Genomic DNA, 15,657 nt, shown 5'->3' on the forward strand with positions numbered 1-15,657 from the left:
ATCATCATTATTATCCTGCCCATGGGTCCTAGTTTGCCCTGTGATGTTATGTACCTATGCCTTTCAATACTTCCAAACACTTGAATTTAGTTGTCATGTTATTTATTTATTTTCTTTTTAAAGGTTTTACTTATTTTTAGAGAGAGGGGAATGGAAGGAGAAAGAGAGGGAAAGAAACATCAGTGTGTAAGAGATACATCAGTCGGTTACCTCTCATGGGCCCCCAACTTAGTGAACCTGGCCTTCAACCCAGGCATGTGCCCTGACTGGGAATCGAATCAGTGACCTTTGGGTTCACTGATGAGCAGGCTGGTGCTCAATCCACTAAGCCATACCAGCCAGGATGTCATGTTATTTCTAAATGTTCTTTTTTTCAGAGTAAGTATCCACCAATATTTTTTCTCTTGCTTACCCTGCCCTTGACTATGTTCCTGCATGTGATGTTTGTAGAACATGATGCCCATAAATTAACAAAGTAATCCCGGTGTGGTCAGAGTGTTTCAAAACAGAGTAAGACTATAAGTCTCTGTTCCCCAGGTGACACCCTTCAAGCTGCCCAGACTTCCTTTAGCTTTTTAGGCAACCATGTCACATACTGCCTTAGTCCTATGAAAAGCTCCAGGTAGTTTTCATATGAATGAGTATTAGTTTTTCCCCATTTTGCACTTGTGTAGAATTATTTTTCAATTCAAGAATAAACTCTATTACCTGAAAGGCTATTATGTATTAGGTATTGTGCTGAGTTCTGTGGACATAGGAATGATGACTAGGACAAAGTATTACCATACCAGAAATGTAGGTCCCACAAGACTGGGTCTATCACCTTCACTAACGAATCCCCATTTCTTGGGATGATGTCCGCACATGGTTATGTGCTTATTGTTGTTGAATGAACAAATAATTTACACTGGAATTTTTTCTAATAAGTAAAAAGGCATTTCCCCAATTGACTTATTTTAAAAATTCAGATATTTTGTACAAGCCCATCACTTTTATTCCAAATAAATTTTTTATTGTATTTTTTCCCCATTACCATTAAGCCTATCACTTTTGGCTCAACTCTAGTGTTTTTTTCCATCAAGGGTAGACCCAATTTCCAAAATAAATTTGTATTGTCCCTTCTGAGGCCAAATTACTTACTTGCTTTATTTGCTGGATGGCCATCATATTCCATGATTCCAAGTACTTATTTGACCCTTAATGTGCAGCTTACTGTACATCTTGGGGTTAGCCGTGCCAACTTTGTAAATGTCAAAAACCCCCCAATTTTTAACAAATTTTATTTATTGTTAGGGGAAGGGAGGGGGAAAGAGCAGGAGAGAAACATCAGTATGTGGTTGCCTCTCATGCACCCCCTACTGGGCACCTGGCCTGCAACCCAGGCATGTGCCCTGACTGGGAATCCAACTGCAACCCTTTGGTTCACAGTCCAGTGCTCAATCCACTGAGCCACACCAGCTCCGATATAAACACCCCAAAATTTTTGGAACCAAGTTTTTTTGGACCCTGACTTGCTGGCAGCCTTCTTCAATGTTTTGGTGTCCCTGGGCCACACTGGAAGAAGAAGAGTTGTCTTGGGCCACCTATTAAATACATTGCGACATGTAATCACAAAGAAAAATCTCATAATGTTTTAAGTAACTTTATTATACTGTGTTGGGCCGCATTCATAGCCATCCTGAGCCGCAGGTGGGACACCCTTGCGGGGAAAATAAGGTCTTTGGGAAAAGTGTGGGGCATTGGTTCAGGGCCTTGAAATCTGCATGGCCTATAAAGTGCTGCGAGGTGCTCACAGATCTAGCGCCTCTTGATCACATTCATCTCGCAGACATCAGATATATGGAATCTGGGGTATCCAGTTCTCTAAAACCACAGTTAGGGAGGTCCTAGGAACTCTAAGTCGCCTCAGTTTTTTCAGTACTTGGGCTATACATGAGGCAGTGATCGCCATCTTGATATCAAATGCCCGGCAAGCCGCCACTGGCGTCGCTTGGTAACCACGGAGACACACGTGCCCCCCCCTCCCCTCGCCCTCCCCTTTTCCAGCCCATGGGGGCTGTAAACTACGATTCCCATCAGCTGATTTTCTCGACTTGAAGGCGAGGTGTCTAGACTTGGCTTGCCGGCACCCGCGACCCTGTCGCAATGAACCGCGGGAATTGCAGTTCGCTAGGCGGCTTCACGTTTTGCTACGGGAAGCTGTAGAACTACAAATCCAGTGAGCAAGAGCGTTTACGCATGCGCACGAAACAGCCGGTCCTCCCTGGCCCTCCTGCCGGTGCTTGAGAGGTAAGAGAGGGCGGAGGGAAGGAAGAGGAGGCGGGATCCGAGCGCTGCGTTGGCTGCGGTCTGGCACCAAGGGGGCGGCCCCGGCGGAGTGCAGACCCAGTGGCCCTCGGCGATTATGGACCCGGCCGAGGCGGTGCTGCAGGAAAAAGCGCTCAAGTTTATGGTGAGGAGAAGGTGCAGGCCGGGGAACGGTGGAGTCTGTGGCGTTGGCGGCGTCGCTGAGGCTCGGGCCTGGGCCGCCCGTCTGCCGGAGGAGGGCACAGAGGGACTCTGGGCCGAGGCCGGCGGCGGGGGCTGCTGAAGGGACGGGACGGGAGCTCCTGGGAGGCGGGAGGTGGTTGCGGAGAGGACCCGGGGGTGGGGGCAGCAGCTCCGCCATCTTGTGGATGAGAGACCAAGTGACAGCGGGAGCTTAATCAGGGAGGGGGCTCTGGGCGGCGCGCGGGGCCCTGGAGGGAAAGGGGCGTGGGGACAGTTACTGAAGAGCGGAGGAAGCCCGAAGGAGAGACGCGGTGAGGCTGCTGGCAGGGCCTTCCCAGTGTCAGGCTTATGAGTAAGGCCCGGGAGAAGAGGTGCAGTGAGGAGTGGGGAAAAGGAGCACGGGGTCGTGGGAGGAAAGATGTTAGAGGGGAGGGGGACATGCAGGGCTGGATGCAGATGGAGCTAAAGGTGGACGAAAGCCAGGGCTGGTGGGAGACTTGTAGTTTTGTAGAATGTGGGTGATTGAGATAGCCGTTGCCTTCAGGTTCCAGCTTGGTCAAACTAATGTTGACAAACTCTGGAAAGAAAGAGGCCTTACTTAGGAAGATAAGGGCTGGGAATGGAGACCTAGGCTCTGGTGACAGCATTCTTTGGGAAAGGAAGAGGGTGTTGACTATGAGCCAGAATTACAACTATCAGAAGAGGGGATAGTACTCTATTTTTGAAAGGAGAGGCTAGATATTGTAGGGACGAGGTTGAGCTGGTCAGGAAAGCCTGGGCACACGAGATTGGGGGCAAAACCTAACATCTAGCAGAGTAAAACAAAACAAAAGTTAGTGCTAAATTGTAGAGATAGTAAAATGTAGAGGCCAGGTCCTGTATCACTTTCTGGGAAAGGCAAGGCCAGGAGATTAGAATCGCTAGACCCAGGAGTAGTGATAAGATCAGTGGAGAAATTCAGGAGATAAAAGGGGGAATGTAAGTAATAGGAGATGTCAGGATTGGTCGTTACTTACCAGTTTTAGGTTGAAGCGCAGTATGGGCTTGAATTGAATTTTGTGGGTGTGTTTAAATCTTTTGGAACCTAGTTTGTTAACTTTATATCATGCTTTTCTTCTATGCTTCTGTTTGGCAATTTTGTATAGTCTGATATTTGATGCTTTTAATCTGATGCTTCTTGTATATCCTAGGTGTAAAACCAGACTTTGTGGTTACAGCTAAAGAATGATGGGATGCATAGACTTCCATCTTAACAGGTGGCCTTAGGGACATTGATATTATTTGTAGTCAGGTCTTACTTTTTCAGAACTCTTTGTAACCTGTCACTCCAAATTTTATTTCTTCATCATTTGTTACTTTGTGTCTTTGTCTGAAATACCAAAACAAATCTAAATACACATGAACACTAACCCAATTGAATTGAGGCTTTAAATGGCCCTGTAAAGAATACATTTTTCCGAGACTGGTCAAATTTACTAAAATTTATTCATTTTGTATTAGTGCTTTCAAAAACACATAACTGAAGTTTGAGTGTATCATTAATGTAGTTCCATTTTGAAGAAAGTTCTTACATTTCTTTCCAGTGTTGACATTCTAAAAGATAAAACTTTGAAATTTTTTTGGACTTTAGAAGAGGAGGCCTGGCTGGTGTGGCTCAGTGGAATGAGTGCCAGCCTGTGAATCAAAGGGTTGCTGGTTCGATTCCCTGTCGAGGCACATGCCTAGGTTGCTGGCCAGGTCCCCAGTAGGGGGCGCTCGAGAGGCAACCGCAGATTGATGTTTCTCTCCCTCTGTTTCCCTCCTTTCCCCTCTCTAAAAATGAATAAATTTTAGAAAAAGAAGAAGAAGAAGTAAGAGGAGCCCTGGCCAGTGTGGCTCAGTTGGTTGGAGCCTTGTCCCGTACACTGAAAGGTCACTGGTTCAATTCCCTTTCAGGGCACATGCCCAGGTAGCAGGTTTGATCCTCAGTCGGGGCACGTGCAGGAGGCAACTGACTGATGTCCCTTTCTCTCCCCTTTCCCCTCCCTTTCCCCTTTCTCTCAAATGAGAATAAAAAATAAACCTTAAAAAAAATGAAGCAAGAGAAAGTCAAGAGAAGTGGCAGCTGCTTATTTTATTTTCTTACTTAGAGGTTGACTTAATCCTAATCTTGACATTTCTGTCAGATTTATGGAAGAGTATGATTTACAGATCATAAAGAAACATTATGAGATCATCTTTTTTACTTCCCATCAGACCTCAGTCTGGGAACATCCTCAGCTACTTGATTTCTGCTTTGTACCAGTGAGTTATGTTTCGATAATGGTCTCCTGACTGAGTTAAAGTGGACCTAGAGATGGCCATGTAGTAGTTTGCAGCTTTTCTAGCATCACATATTATTAGATGTTGAGTCAGTTACTATAGGGAGAAGCCAGTTTTTTCTTTAATTTTAGTTTTTTATTTTTGACTGCTAGCTGTTGTGGCTGCTGTTTGAGAAAAGGCCAACTGGAGGAGGGTCACCAAGAATGACACCTTAATAACTGAAGCAGAGAATGGAGAGTTAAGAGATTTGGTATTCTTTTTCAGCTCAGTCGATCTTATTATGAATCTGAGTAAGTCACAACTTGCCTATGGTTCCATTTACCTTGTTATAAGTTGTCTATTTACTCAGAGTCAATTTTGAGTTAGAAAGATATTTTATTTGTCTTTGCATGAAGTGATTAGTGCACAGTACACGTGGAAGAGCTACTCTTCTAATCAAATCGAAAATTTCGCGTAGTATTTGTCTTTGTTTTGGCCTTACCCTTTCTTCAGTTTTAACTTACGAGCGACAATTTTTGTATGGATGTCCTGATTTCCATTGTTTAAGAAAATGTCATTCGTTCAAAATGCCAACATGAAATGGATATTCTCTTTTATGAATTTTGCTCATTACCACATTAATATAGTGCTTCAGTTAGGAATTTTACAATAAAATCTTATTAATGAGACTGCTAATTCAGAATTGATCATAATTCACACATGGCCTAGACTTAAAATTTACCCTTAGATACTTGTGAAAAATAGTTTAACTTCTAAAAGAAATGATATTAAAGCAGTGGTTTACATTAAATAACCTATATGCTAATATCTCTCATTCAGCTTTAGCAGGTCCTTAAGGACCTTTCCTAATACTTCCTTGCCAACAAAATTATAATTCCTAAGAAAAGATAAATAGAAACTAGAAGAGGACCAGAGAAGAGAAATGAAAATGATTGAGGGAATGTAGGCACTCTTTTATAAGGGTATATATATTCTAAAAATATGTGGGGGATGGAAAGATAAATTGAGGGGTGATTTTTTTTTTTAATTACTTTGTGTTGTTCTTGAGGGAATGAATTTTTAAGTTTAAGAAAAATGGACAAGATAAGCTAGTTCCACAATCTTAGAACTGAGGAATCATTTTAAATTTGAATGACACAATTTTAGGGTATGTGAAAGAATTCTTAATACAGTTGATAAGGAGGCAGTATAAAAGGTAACTTGCTGTGTAACACACCACTCCAAAACTTAGTAGCTTCAAATCTGTGGTTGACTGATGGGTTTTCTGCTTCACTTGCTGTTGTCTAGGGTGCCAGCATGGCGGGAATGTTCAAAATGCCCGAACTAACATGGCTGGCCACTGACTGAGAGTTGAGCTGGCTCTAAAGGCCTTTAGCCCTCCTTTATATGGGCCTCCTCTCTGCACATTGCCTTTGGATTTCTGTAAAGCATGGTGCATGGGTTCTAAGAAGGAGCATTCCAGGAGACAGGAGATAGAAACCAGTGAGCCAATATTCTTATTTAAGTCCTAGGTTTGAAAGTCCAAGAATGTCACTATTGGTCAGAGTAAGGGGAAATAATCTCTATCTGTAGACGTAAAGAGTGACATGCATAAACAGAAATTGCTGAGGGTGGGTGATGCTCTTTAGAGACCAACTATCATAGATGCCATTCTAGTTGGTTGTTAAGGCTAAAAATATTGGGTTGGCCAAAAAGTTCATTATGTTTTTCCCTTGGATGGCTCTAGTAGTGCTTACTTGTCTTTAACTTCATTCAAAACAATTTTGTTAGATTGTATTGTGACAGCTATCATATCAGTGTGCATTTAAAAAAACATTAAAATTGATGAATTTTTGTGCAGCCACTTTAATATTGAAGATGGAAGAAAACACAGCATTTTTGGTATATTATACTTTATTATCTCAAAAAAGGTAAAAATGAGGCTGAAATGCAAATAATGATTTGTGTAGTGTATGGAGAAGGTGCTGTGACTGATTGAATGTGTCAAAAGTGGTTTGCGAAGTTTCTTGGCACTATTGACATTTTGGCCAAATAATTCTTTGCTGTGGGCCTGTCTTATGCATTGGAAGATGTTTAGCAGCACCCCTGGCCTTTATCCTCTAGAAGCCAATTACGGGAGATGGCTGACATACTCAAAATATCTAAATCAATAAAGTTACTGGTGAAAATGAAAAATGTGTCTTTTATTTTATGGAAAAAACTAAATGGACTTTTTAGCCAGCCCAGCACAAATGGAATCGGCCAAATTTGTGGGTTATGAGACTGATGCACTGCCTACTGTGCTAAGAGGGCACCTTCACATTTGTGGGTTATAACACTAGGAATGCTTTGGAGGTATCTCTTTTTGGAGGTTAACTTCTTAAGGAACTAATGTGATCCCCTGTATGAGTTGTCTTAATGTTACTGTAGAGATAATACTGGGTGAATTAACATGATTCAGTAACCTTTCTTGCTTGAGCAGCATATGTATCTAAAAGCAAGAAATTGCATTTAAAAGTAAATACACTCATACTCATACTTAACTGGCAGGGGAGATACCACAATCTTGAAGGTGATTTTCCCAGGGCGGGGCTTATCCACTGCACTCCTGTAGGTGCTGACCCCTGCGATTTCCCCAGATGTGGGAAACTCGACTGCATAATTTGTGGTAGTGGGGGACTGCATTCACACTCTCCCCTGAAATAAATAAGTAAATAAATACTTAGATTAGCCCTGATTGTTGTGGCTCAGTTGGTTGGAGTATCATCTCGTAGACCGAAGTGTTGTGGGTTTGATTCTTGGTCAGGGCACTTACCAAGTTGCACGTTGGATCCCCTGTCTGGGAGCTTTCGAGAAGGCAAAGAATTGATGTTTCTGTTTCACGTTGATGTCTGTCTCCGTCTCCGTCTCTGTCTCTGTCTCTCCCCTCTCCTCTCCTCTCCTTTCCTCTCCTCTCCTTCCCCCCTCCCTCTCCCTTTTCCCCCTCTCTGAAAACAATGAAAAAATGTCCTCAGTTCCTCAGGTGAAGATTAAATAAATAAACTCAGATTTTTCACTTTGATGGGCTTTTCTTTAGATCAGTGAGATTGATTACCAGCTGTTGGATGAACATCTGAAACTGGTTCACAGTTTAGATCGTCAGAGTTTCTATGTATCCCATGCTTGTTCCCAATTTAAGTTAGCCTTCAGTTTCTTTTCTGGATACTCTTATGTTGGATAAGTATTGGAGTATGAAATTACAAGTTAGTGATTTTTTTTGTGATACTTTTCTTGATTTGTGTTTGAAATAGATGCACATAATAAATTATTAGAATTATAAATGTGAGTGAAATTTTTTCTATGTTTAATGGCTATCAGAAATATTTTATTGCTAAATTAGAAAATGAACTTTGAAGAGACCACTTGTTATTCTCTATCACAGTGATACCTTTGTACTCGTCGATAATTAGCACCAGAACTCCTGACGAGTACCCAGCAAGCACCTAGTGATGGAGCATTTTCTCTTGGCCGGCCGTGTCTGACTCAAACGAGTTCTAGGAAGTGCGATGAGTCCTGAGTAAGCGCTGAGCGGCTTAAACATAGTTTTCTCATCTAAATGTGACAAGTACGGGGTTTGACCAGTTCTGAAGCTGACGAGTCCTGAGGTATTACTGTATTTGTATGCTGTTTAAATCCTTAAGGGAAGCAGATAAGAATTTTTTTTCCCCTTGCTAAAGGGAGATAGGACAGTATATACAATTACTTATTTATCTTTTTCATAGTCACTCTGACCCTCAGCAACTCATTATCTTTTCCTCTGTTGTGCCCTACCTAGGCTGGCCCTCGTCCACTCACCAGAATCTGGTGACAGCTTTCAACCAGTCATTCCAACTCCAATCCAAACTCACAGCCTGACAAGAATCTCCCCAGGTCACAGTCTCCTGACCCCAGAATAGTCTTCCCCTGCCCAGTCCTTGGCTCAGCTCAGACCACCCTATGCCCTGCGATGTTGTTCTCCAACTCAAGGCTTCCTCATCACAACTTTTACCTTGATTACTTTTCTTTGACCCTACCCCATGCCCTCATGGCAGGGCAGGTACAGAATTTATTCACTTTTGTATCCCCAGAAGTCAACATGACTCCTGGCATGAAGCAGGCACCCAATAAACACTTGCTGAACTTAATTACTCATGCTGAGGAGCAAATTGTCCTAGTCTAGGGCACCCTGTCACCTCATCTTGCAGCAGGACTTCATCTTCACCTTTTAACTTTTAGATAGCTATTTAGAATAGAACTAGGAACTCTTTATATATATTGACCCTAAACAAAATATATTCTTAAAGATTCCCTGAAACCCTTCATAGGAAATGCCTGCCAATAGGGAATGCAGTGGATTCAGCCAGGGCTGGAAGGGGTAGCTAAGCAGGAAGGGCAACAGAAACCATTTCTTCCTTTCAGAGGTCCTTGGACCAAGATCTTGATTATGAATAGATAAAATTATGGCAAATGGAAATGGAAAAAAAGAGTAAGAGTGAAGAAGGAATTTTTGTGGTATTCAAATATTTTGAAATCTCATACTTTCTAGGACTATTTCAATGTAGCACAGAGGTTCCTTCTAAATGTGTACAATAAGAATTCATTAAAGATGAAATAGAAAATATTTACCAAAGTTTAACAACTTGGTCATTATAAAGAAAATGTTTTTTTAAAAAAAGATTTTATTTATTTGTTTTTATAGAGAGGGGAAGGGAGGGAGAAAGAGAGGGAGAGAAACATTGATTAGTTCTCTTGCACGCCCCCAGCTGGGAACCTGTCCCACAACCCAAGCATGTGCCATGACCCAGAATTGAACCGGTGACCTTTAGGTTCACAGACTGGGGCTCATCCACTGAACCACACCATCGAGGGCAAAAGCTTTTCTTAATAAATCAATCCCAGCATCCTAAAATTGGCAGTAGAGGGGAAAAATCTCTATGGGAAAGGTTCAACAGTTTCAGCTAGTATTCCAGAAGATTCACCTTGTACTTGGGGAATCTCTGAATGATTTCCTTTAATTTCCCAAACTCAATCAAGACAGCTAGAACATTTCACCAAAGACTCAGAGATAATGGTGGGCTGGATATTAAGAGTAATGTTGAACGAACAGTACGATTTGTTTTCTGGGGCACTAGCATCCTACTTTCTGGATTGTCTTCATTGTGGGCAAGGTGGGGATGTGGAGAGCAAGGGAGCAAAAGCCACAGAGCTGGGAGAGAATTTCCGTCCGCTTAAAAATAAACTTGAGACCCTGGCAGGGTAGCTAAGTTGGTTAGAGCGTGTCCTGATACGCCAAGGTCATTGGTTCGGTCCCTGGTCAGTGGTACATACAAGAATCCATCCATGAATGCAAAACTAAGTGAAACAACAAACCACTGTTCTCTCTCTCTTCCTCTCTCTAAAATCAATAAATGAAAATTTAAAAAAAATAAACTTTTGAGCTGGAATTTCCATCTGAGGTCTTGCTTCTTCCTGAGATTTGGCAATTTGGGTATACTTGCCTTCCTATTATTAGGCTTCTGACCTGGCCTGACTCTGTCAATAACAGGATAATCATAGAAGTGGAAGAGTTGTGTTTTTCATTGTTTTTTTAAAAATAGCTAACCGTTATTTATTTACTTATTGAGCTGTTCTAAATATGACATTCTAACTTTTTTACATATATTATTTCATTTAATCTTTCAAATAATTCTGTGAGATAGTGAGTACTCTCGTTATCCCATTTTCCAAATGAGAAAACTGATTCTAGACTGGTTATGTAAATTATACAAAGTCACTCTCCTAGCCAGAAGCTTGAAATCAAACCCAGGCAGTCTGACTTAAGACCCTGGCTTACACTATAGTATTTCATCCTTGAAAAGCAGAGAAACAGTGGAATGTCCTGGTGTATTTCTTTGCTAGTCAGATAATGGCTGGAGTAGAAGGGTTACTATGTATACTTAATATATAGGTTTTCTGATCATTTGAATTACTGAGGAAATGGAGTAAGACTTTACTGTTGTCATAGTATCATTGCATCAGGTATCTATTAGTATGTATTAAAACACCACAAAACATAATGTCCTACAATAGTAGATATTTATTTGCATAAATATGTGGATTTATTTGCTGGTATTGAGTGATATAAACTGGGTGTAGTTGGGTGCTAAATTCTGGACTTGGTTGTTTACTTAGAACTCAGACTAAAGAGGCAGTGACTTCTCTGGCAAAACTCTTCTCATAACTACAGCAAAGGCACCAGAAAGCAAGCTCAGTTGTTCAAGGGCCTTTCAATCATTGGTTGTATCATGCCTTCTAATGTTCCAATAACCAAAACGAGCTACATGGTCAAGCCCGATGTCAAGGGGCAGGAAAGTATACTTTGCCCATAGAAGGAGTAGAGGAGGGAATAACTTGCACAGTAATCCACTAAAGTAACAATAATCTATAACAATCTAGTACACTTGCATTTTAGAAGAATGATAAAATGTTTACTATGATAACTGTTGTGCTTTGGTTCTACTTTACATTGTTGACGCTCTCCCCATAGCACTTTCTCATTTTGGTTACTGAACAGCATCTGTTGGTTGGATGCTCCAAGTTCAAATTTAATGCAACAGATACCTTTGCATCATGCCATGTAGGGGGAAAAAAGTCATAAAGAAATAATCAGAATCTTGACTTTAATTCACAATGATGCCCTGAAAAGGTCATCAATATCACAATGCTATTCTCTCCTTGGGAAAGATAAGGGTGATGTTACTCCAGTGGCATTGGTAACAATTTGAATGTAATGGAATTTAAATCAAGGTCATACCTAATTCCCTAACAACACCCTTGGTACCAGGTTTAGAGCTCTTCAGTCCCTTCTCTGCACCTAAATTTGAGGCTGCACAGGTATGGTGCTGATATTTTCAGATGTTTTGGGGACTTTCAGGCTTTCACTGAAAAGTCATGGAGACAGACATCCAGGAATTGTAGCATGTAGATAATGTTTTTGCTGTGCAGATGCATATATCCTTGTATTGAGGAAGTACTACATGAAACTAAATTGTTAATATGATTATTTGTGAATTGTTGGATTATGGGAAATATTTCAAAACATTTAATGACATCCAAAAATGTACTAGTAAATACAAAAATACACTACTTAGGTGACTTTTTTTCTTTACATTCTTTAATGTTTTCTAGATTTTCTATTGTTAATATGTATCATTTTAAATCAGAAAAATTAAAATTTAGCATTTTGGGTGTATACAACACAAGTACCCCAAGTGAACACCTGTACTTGATCATGGATTGCAGTGTAGTAGGTGTTCTGGCCAGTGGGCTGACAGTGGTGGCTTGAACAAGGCACCTCACTCTGAGCTTATTTTCTTAACTGGAAAATGACCTATTGTTAGTCTAACCTACTTCAAAGGGGTCTCTTTTTCCTCCTCTCAGTTAAGTTTAAATTGTAAACTATCAAGTGTAATATGTTAATTGATAACTTGTACTGTAAAACTCCTATGTAATCCAAGGTTTTCATTGGACATCTAGGACTGTATGTACTTAAGTTGTGTTTTCTGTGAAATAGTACTTGACAAAATCAGTAAGTTGACAACTGAAGGTGAGGCCATACTAGTTGGCATACAATGGTTTGATAAAAATATGAACATAAACTGAGTGCAGAACATTGTGTTACATATGGAGGGAGGTGGTTATGAGGGCAGGGAATAAAGATACAAAGTTAAATAGAATTTCTGTTTCCTGTAGAACTTCACAATCTATTGAGAAGTTATAAATTTATAAATATCTCTTAAGGCACACTTTTGTAAATGCCAAAATAGAGGCACAAAATGCTATACAAGTTAAGGGAGGGGCAATCAGTTTTCACCAGAGAGATCTTGGGAAGCTTTGTGGAAGAAGCAAGCTTCATGTTGGATCTTAATGGAATAGGTTTTGACAGACTTGTTTCTGAGGTGGGCAATTCCAAGAGGGAATGTTTTGGGTAAAGGCCGGAAGATTAGGAGGTAGGCAGGCACAGAGTGAGTAGACAGGCATGACTTGACCATGAGGTGCATAGCAGACAAGAAAATACAGATAGATTGGGAGGCGGGGAGTTTGGACTGGATCCAGTTGTATGTAAGATCAGTATTCTAGTGTGCTTTGTATATGTATATGTGTATGTAAGGCTTTTATTGAAGTAAATATACAAGAAAGAGTACAAGTCGTAAGTATAAAGCTTATTGAGTTTTTACACAGTGATCACTCTTTGTAACCATTATTTAACACTTATAGGTTGGTTTCAGCTTTATTAATATTCAACCTCATATAGATGGAAGCATTCCAGTATATATTCTTTAGTGCCTGGCATCTTTTGTCCCACATTATTTGTAAGAAGAATCATTAAGGTTGTTGTGTTAGTTGTAGTATATTCATTCTTATAGCTGTGTAGTATTTTACTATATGAATATACTTCAAGTTTTTAGCCACTCTATTGTTGATGGACGTTAGTGTTATGTAGAGTTGTTGGCTACCATGAATTGTGAATGTCTTAATCTTGTATATGTCTTTTCTTGAACATATGTACATATTTGTATTGCATATATACCTAGGAGTGTAATTGCTGGGTCATAGGGTATGAAAATGTTTAGCTTCAGTAGGTACTATGAAACTATTTTTCATTTTATACTTCCTACAGCAGCATATGAGTTCCAGCTGCTGCACATTCTTATCACTTGATATTGTCTTTTTCATTTTAGCTTCACTAGTGGGTGAATGGTACTATCTCACTGTTTTAATTCACATTTCCTGTTACTACTGTAATCAAACATCTTTTTAGGTTTATTTGCTATTTAGATATCCTTTTTTTGTGTGTGTATGAAGTTTATTTAATCCTCGGTCGTTTTTCCTATTGGGTTGTCTGCCTTTTTTTTTTTTTTTTATTGACATTCCTTTATGGTAGTCCCCCTTTATCTGCAGGGGTTATGTTCCAAGACCTCCAGTGGATGCCTGAAACTATGAATAATACCAAACCCTACTAATTCTTTCTATAAATTCTTATCTATGATAAAGTTTAACTTATAAATTAGGCACAGTACGAAGTTAACAATAACAACTTATAGTAAATAAAACAATATACTGTAATAGCCCTGGCAGATGTGGCTCAGTTGGTTGGAGCATTATCTTATAACTAAAAGGTTGCTGGTTCAATTTTCCCTCAGGGCACATGCCTGGGTTGTGGGTTCGATCCCTAGTCGGGACACGTGCAGGAGGCAACCTATCAATGTTTCTGTCATACATTAGTGTTTCTCTCCCTTCCCCTCTCGCTTGAATGAGAATTAAAAACCCTTTAAATAAGAACAAAAAATATATATTGTAATAATAGTTATGTGAAGGTTGTCTTTCAAAGTATTTTATTGTACTATACTCACTCTTGCGATGACGTGAGATGATACAATGCCTAGGTGACAAGATGAAGTGAGGTTCTCAGAATGTCATACAATTGAAAATTTATGAATTGTTTTTTTTTCTGGAATTTTCCATTTAATATTTTCAGACTATACTTGACTGTGGGTAACTGAAACTGCAAAATTGAAACCATGGGTAAGGGAGGACTACTGTATTTTGAAAAATACAAATCTTTCATCAAGTATATGGTGTTTTTGTAAGAAATTAATGTTTTGTTTCACTTTTTCACTTAAGAGATGAGTAAAAAAAAAGTCACAGATTTTGTATTAACGTCACAGGATTTACTGGGTTAGCAAGTTTAAAAAAAGAATCACCACTATGAGCATCATCATTTTATAAAAGAAAGAACACTTTAATACCACAAAAGTAGAAAGGATATAATCTCAGAACAAAGGAAACTCTTTGAGATGGGCAGACTGCACCCCCAACACCCTATATCCAGTCTGATCCTTAAAACTTGTGCACGTGTTACATGGTAAAAGGGAAATAAGGTTACTAATCAGATGACTCTAACTAGGTAGATTATCCTGGGCCTAGTGTAGTCAGAAGGGACCCTAACTGTAAAAGGCGAGCGGAAGAGGAGGTCAGAGTGATGCCTTTAAGAACTCAGTCTGCTGTTACTGGCTTTGAAGGTGGGGAAGAGGCAAGGAATGAGCAGCTTTTAGAAACTGGAAAGGACAAACGGGAGCCTCCAGAAGAAGATACAGTCCCACCAACACCATGATTTTGGTTCAGCAAACTTCTTAACTTCAAAACTATAAAATAATAAGTTAATGTTGTTTGAAGCCACTAAGCACGTGATAATTTGTTACAGCAGCCATGGAACACTAATATGTACAGTCTTTCTCAAGAGAAAATTATTACTCTGATTGAGGTGTGTATGTTGATAAATACACATACACACACCAACATAATATCTTTATTTTTGGTATTTGATAACTCTCAGTGCAGATCTTTGTCTTTCTCTTAACATTTAATTTTGAATCAATCTCAGAATTACAGAAAAGCTTGAACTACAACACAAATGACATTTTTTATGAATGATTTCAGAGTAAGTTGTATCATCACCAGATGCTTTAGTGTGTATTTTCCACAAACAGTATTATGCATAACTATTTTATAACTATCAAAATTTAGAAATGAACATACAGTGCAATTACAGATCTAACCCTCAGACCTCATTAAAACTTGCTAGTTGTTCTAGTAATGTTCTTTATAACAAAAGGATCCAGAATCCTGCATTGAATTGAGTTATCATGTATCTTTAGTCTTCAGTCTAGAACCGTTCCTTAGTCTTTCTTTGACTTTCACAACTCTGGCACTTTGGAAGGTTATAAGCTAGTTATTTTGTATAATTGTCCCTCATTTTTTATTTATCTGATGACATTTCCTCAGGATTAGATTCAAGTTATGTATTTTTAGCAAAAATGCACAGAAATG

The 15,657-nt window shown here is 39.7% G+C and overlaps 1 protein-coding gene and 1 non-coding gene across 5 annotated transcripts in view; both read left to right on the plus strand.

Moving 5' to 3' along the window:
- Positions 1 to 2,283: 2,283 nt before the first annotated feature.
- BTRC (beta-transducin repeat containing E3 ubiquitin protein ligase) overlaps positions 2,284 to 15,657 on the plus strand; it is a 175,488-nt gene continuing 162,114 nt past the window's right edge. For 3 of the 4 annotated variants that reach the window (XM_054581387.1, XM_054581388.1, XM_054581390.1), the window contains exon 1: positions 2,284 to 2,452. In XM_054581387.1, the coding sequence (XP_054437362.1) occupies positions 2,405 to 2,452 (48 nt within the window). In that variant the 5' untranslated portion in view covers positions 2,284 to 2,404. Of the gene's footprint in view, positions 2,453 to 4,744; positions 5,042 to 15,657 lie in introns of those variants that run through there. The other variant, XM_054581389.1, reaches the window with a different exon arrangement.
- On the plus strand, positions 7,306 to 7,470 carry LOC129077391 (U1 spliceosomal RNA). The gene has a single exon (XR_008529849.1). It is a non-coding gene; the product is annotated as a U1 spliceosomal RNA (small nuclear RNA).

This window comes from Pteronotus mesoamericanus, unplaced genomic scaffold (genome assembly GCF_021234165.1).
Source record: "Pteronotus mesoamericanus isolate MK-2021 breed Mesoamerican mustached bat unplaced genomic scaffold, CSHL_Meso_final contig_657, whole genome shotgun sequence".
NCBI lineage: Eukaryota > Metazoa > Chordata > Mammalia > Chiroptera > Mormoopidae > Pteronotus > Pteronotus mesoamericanus.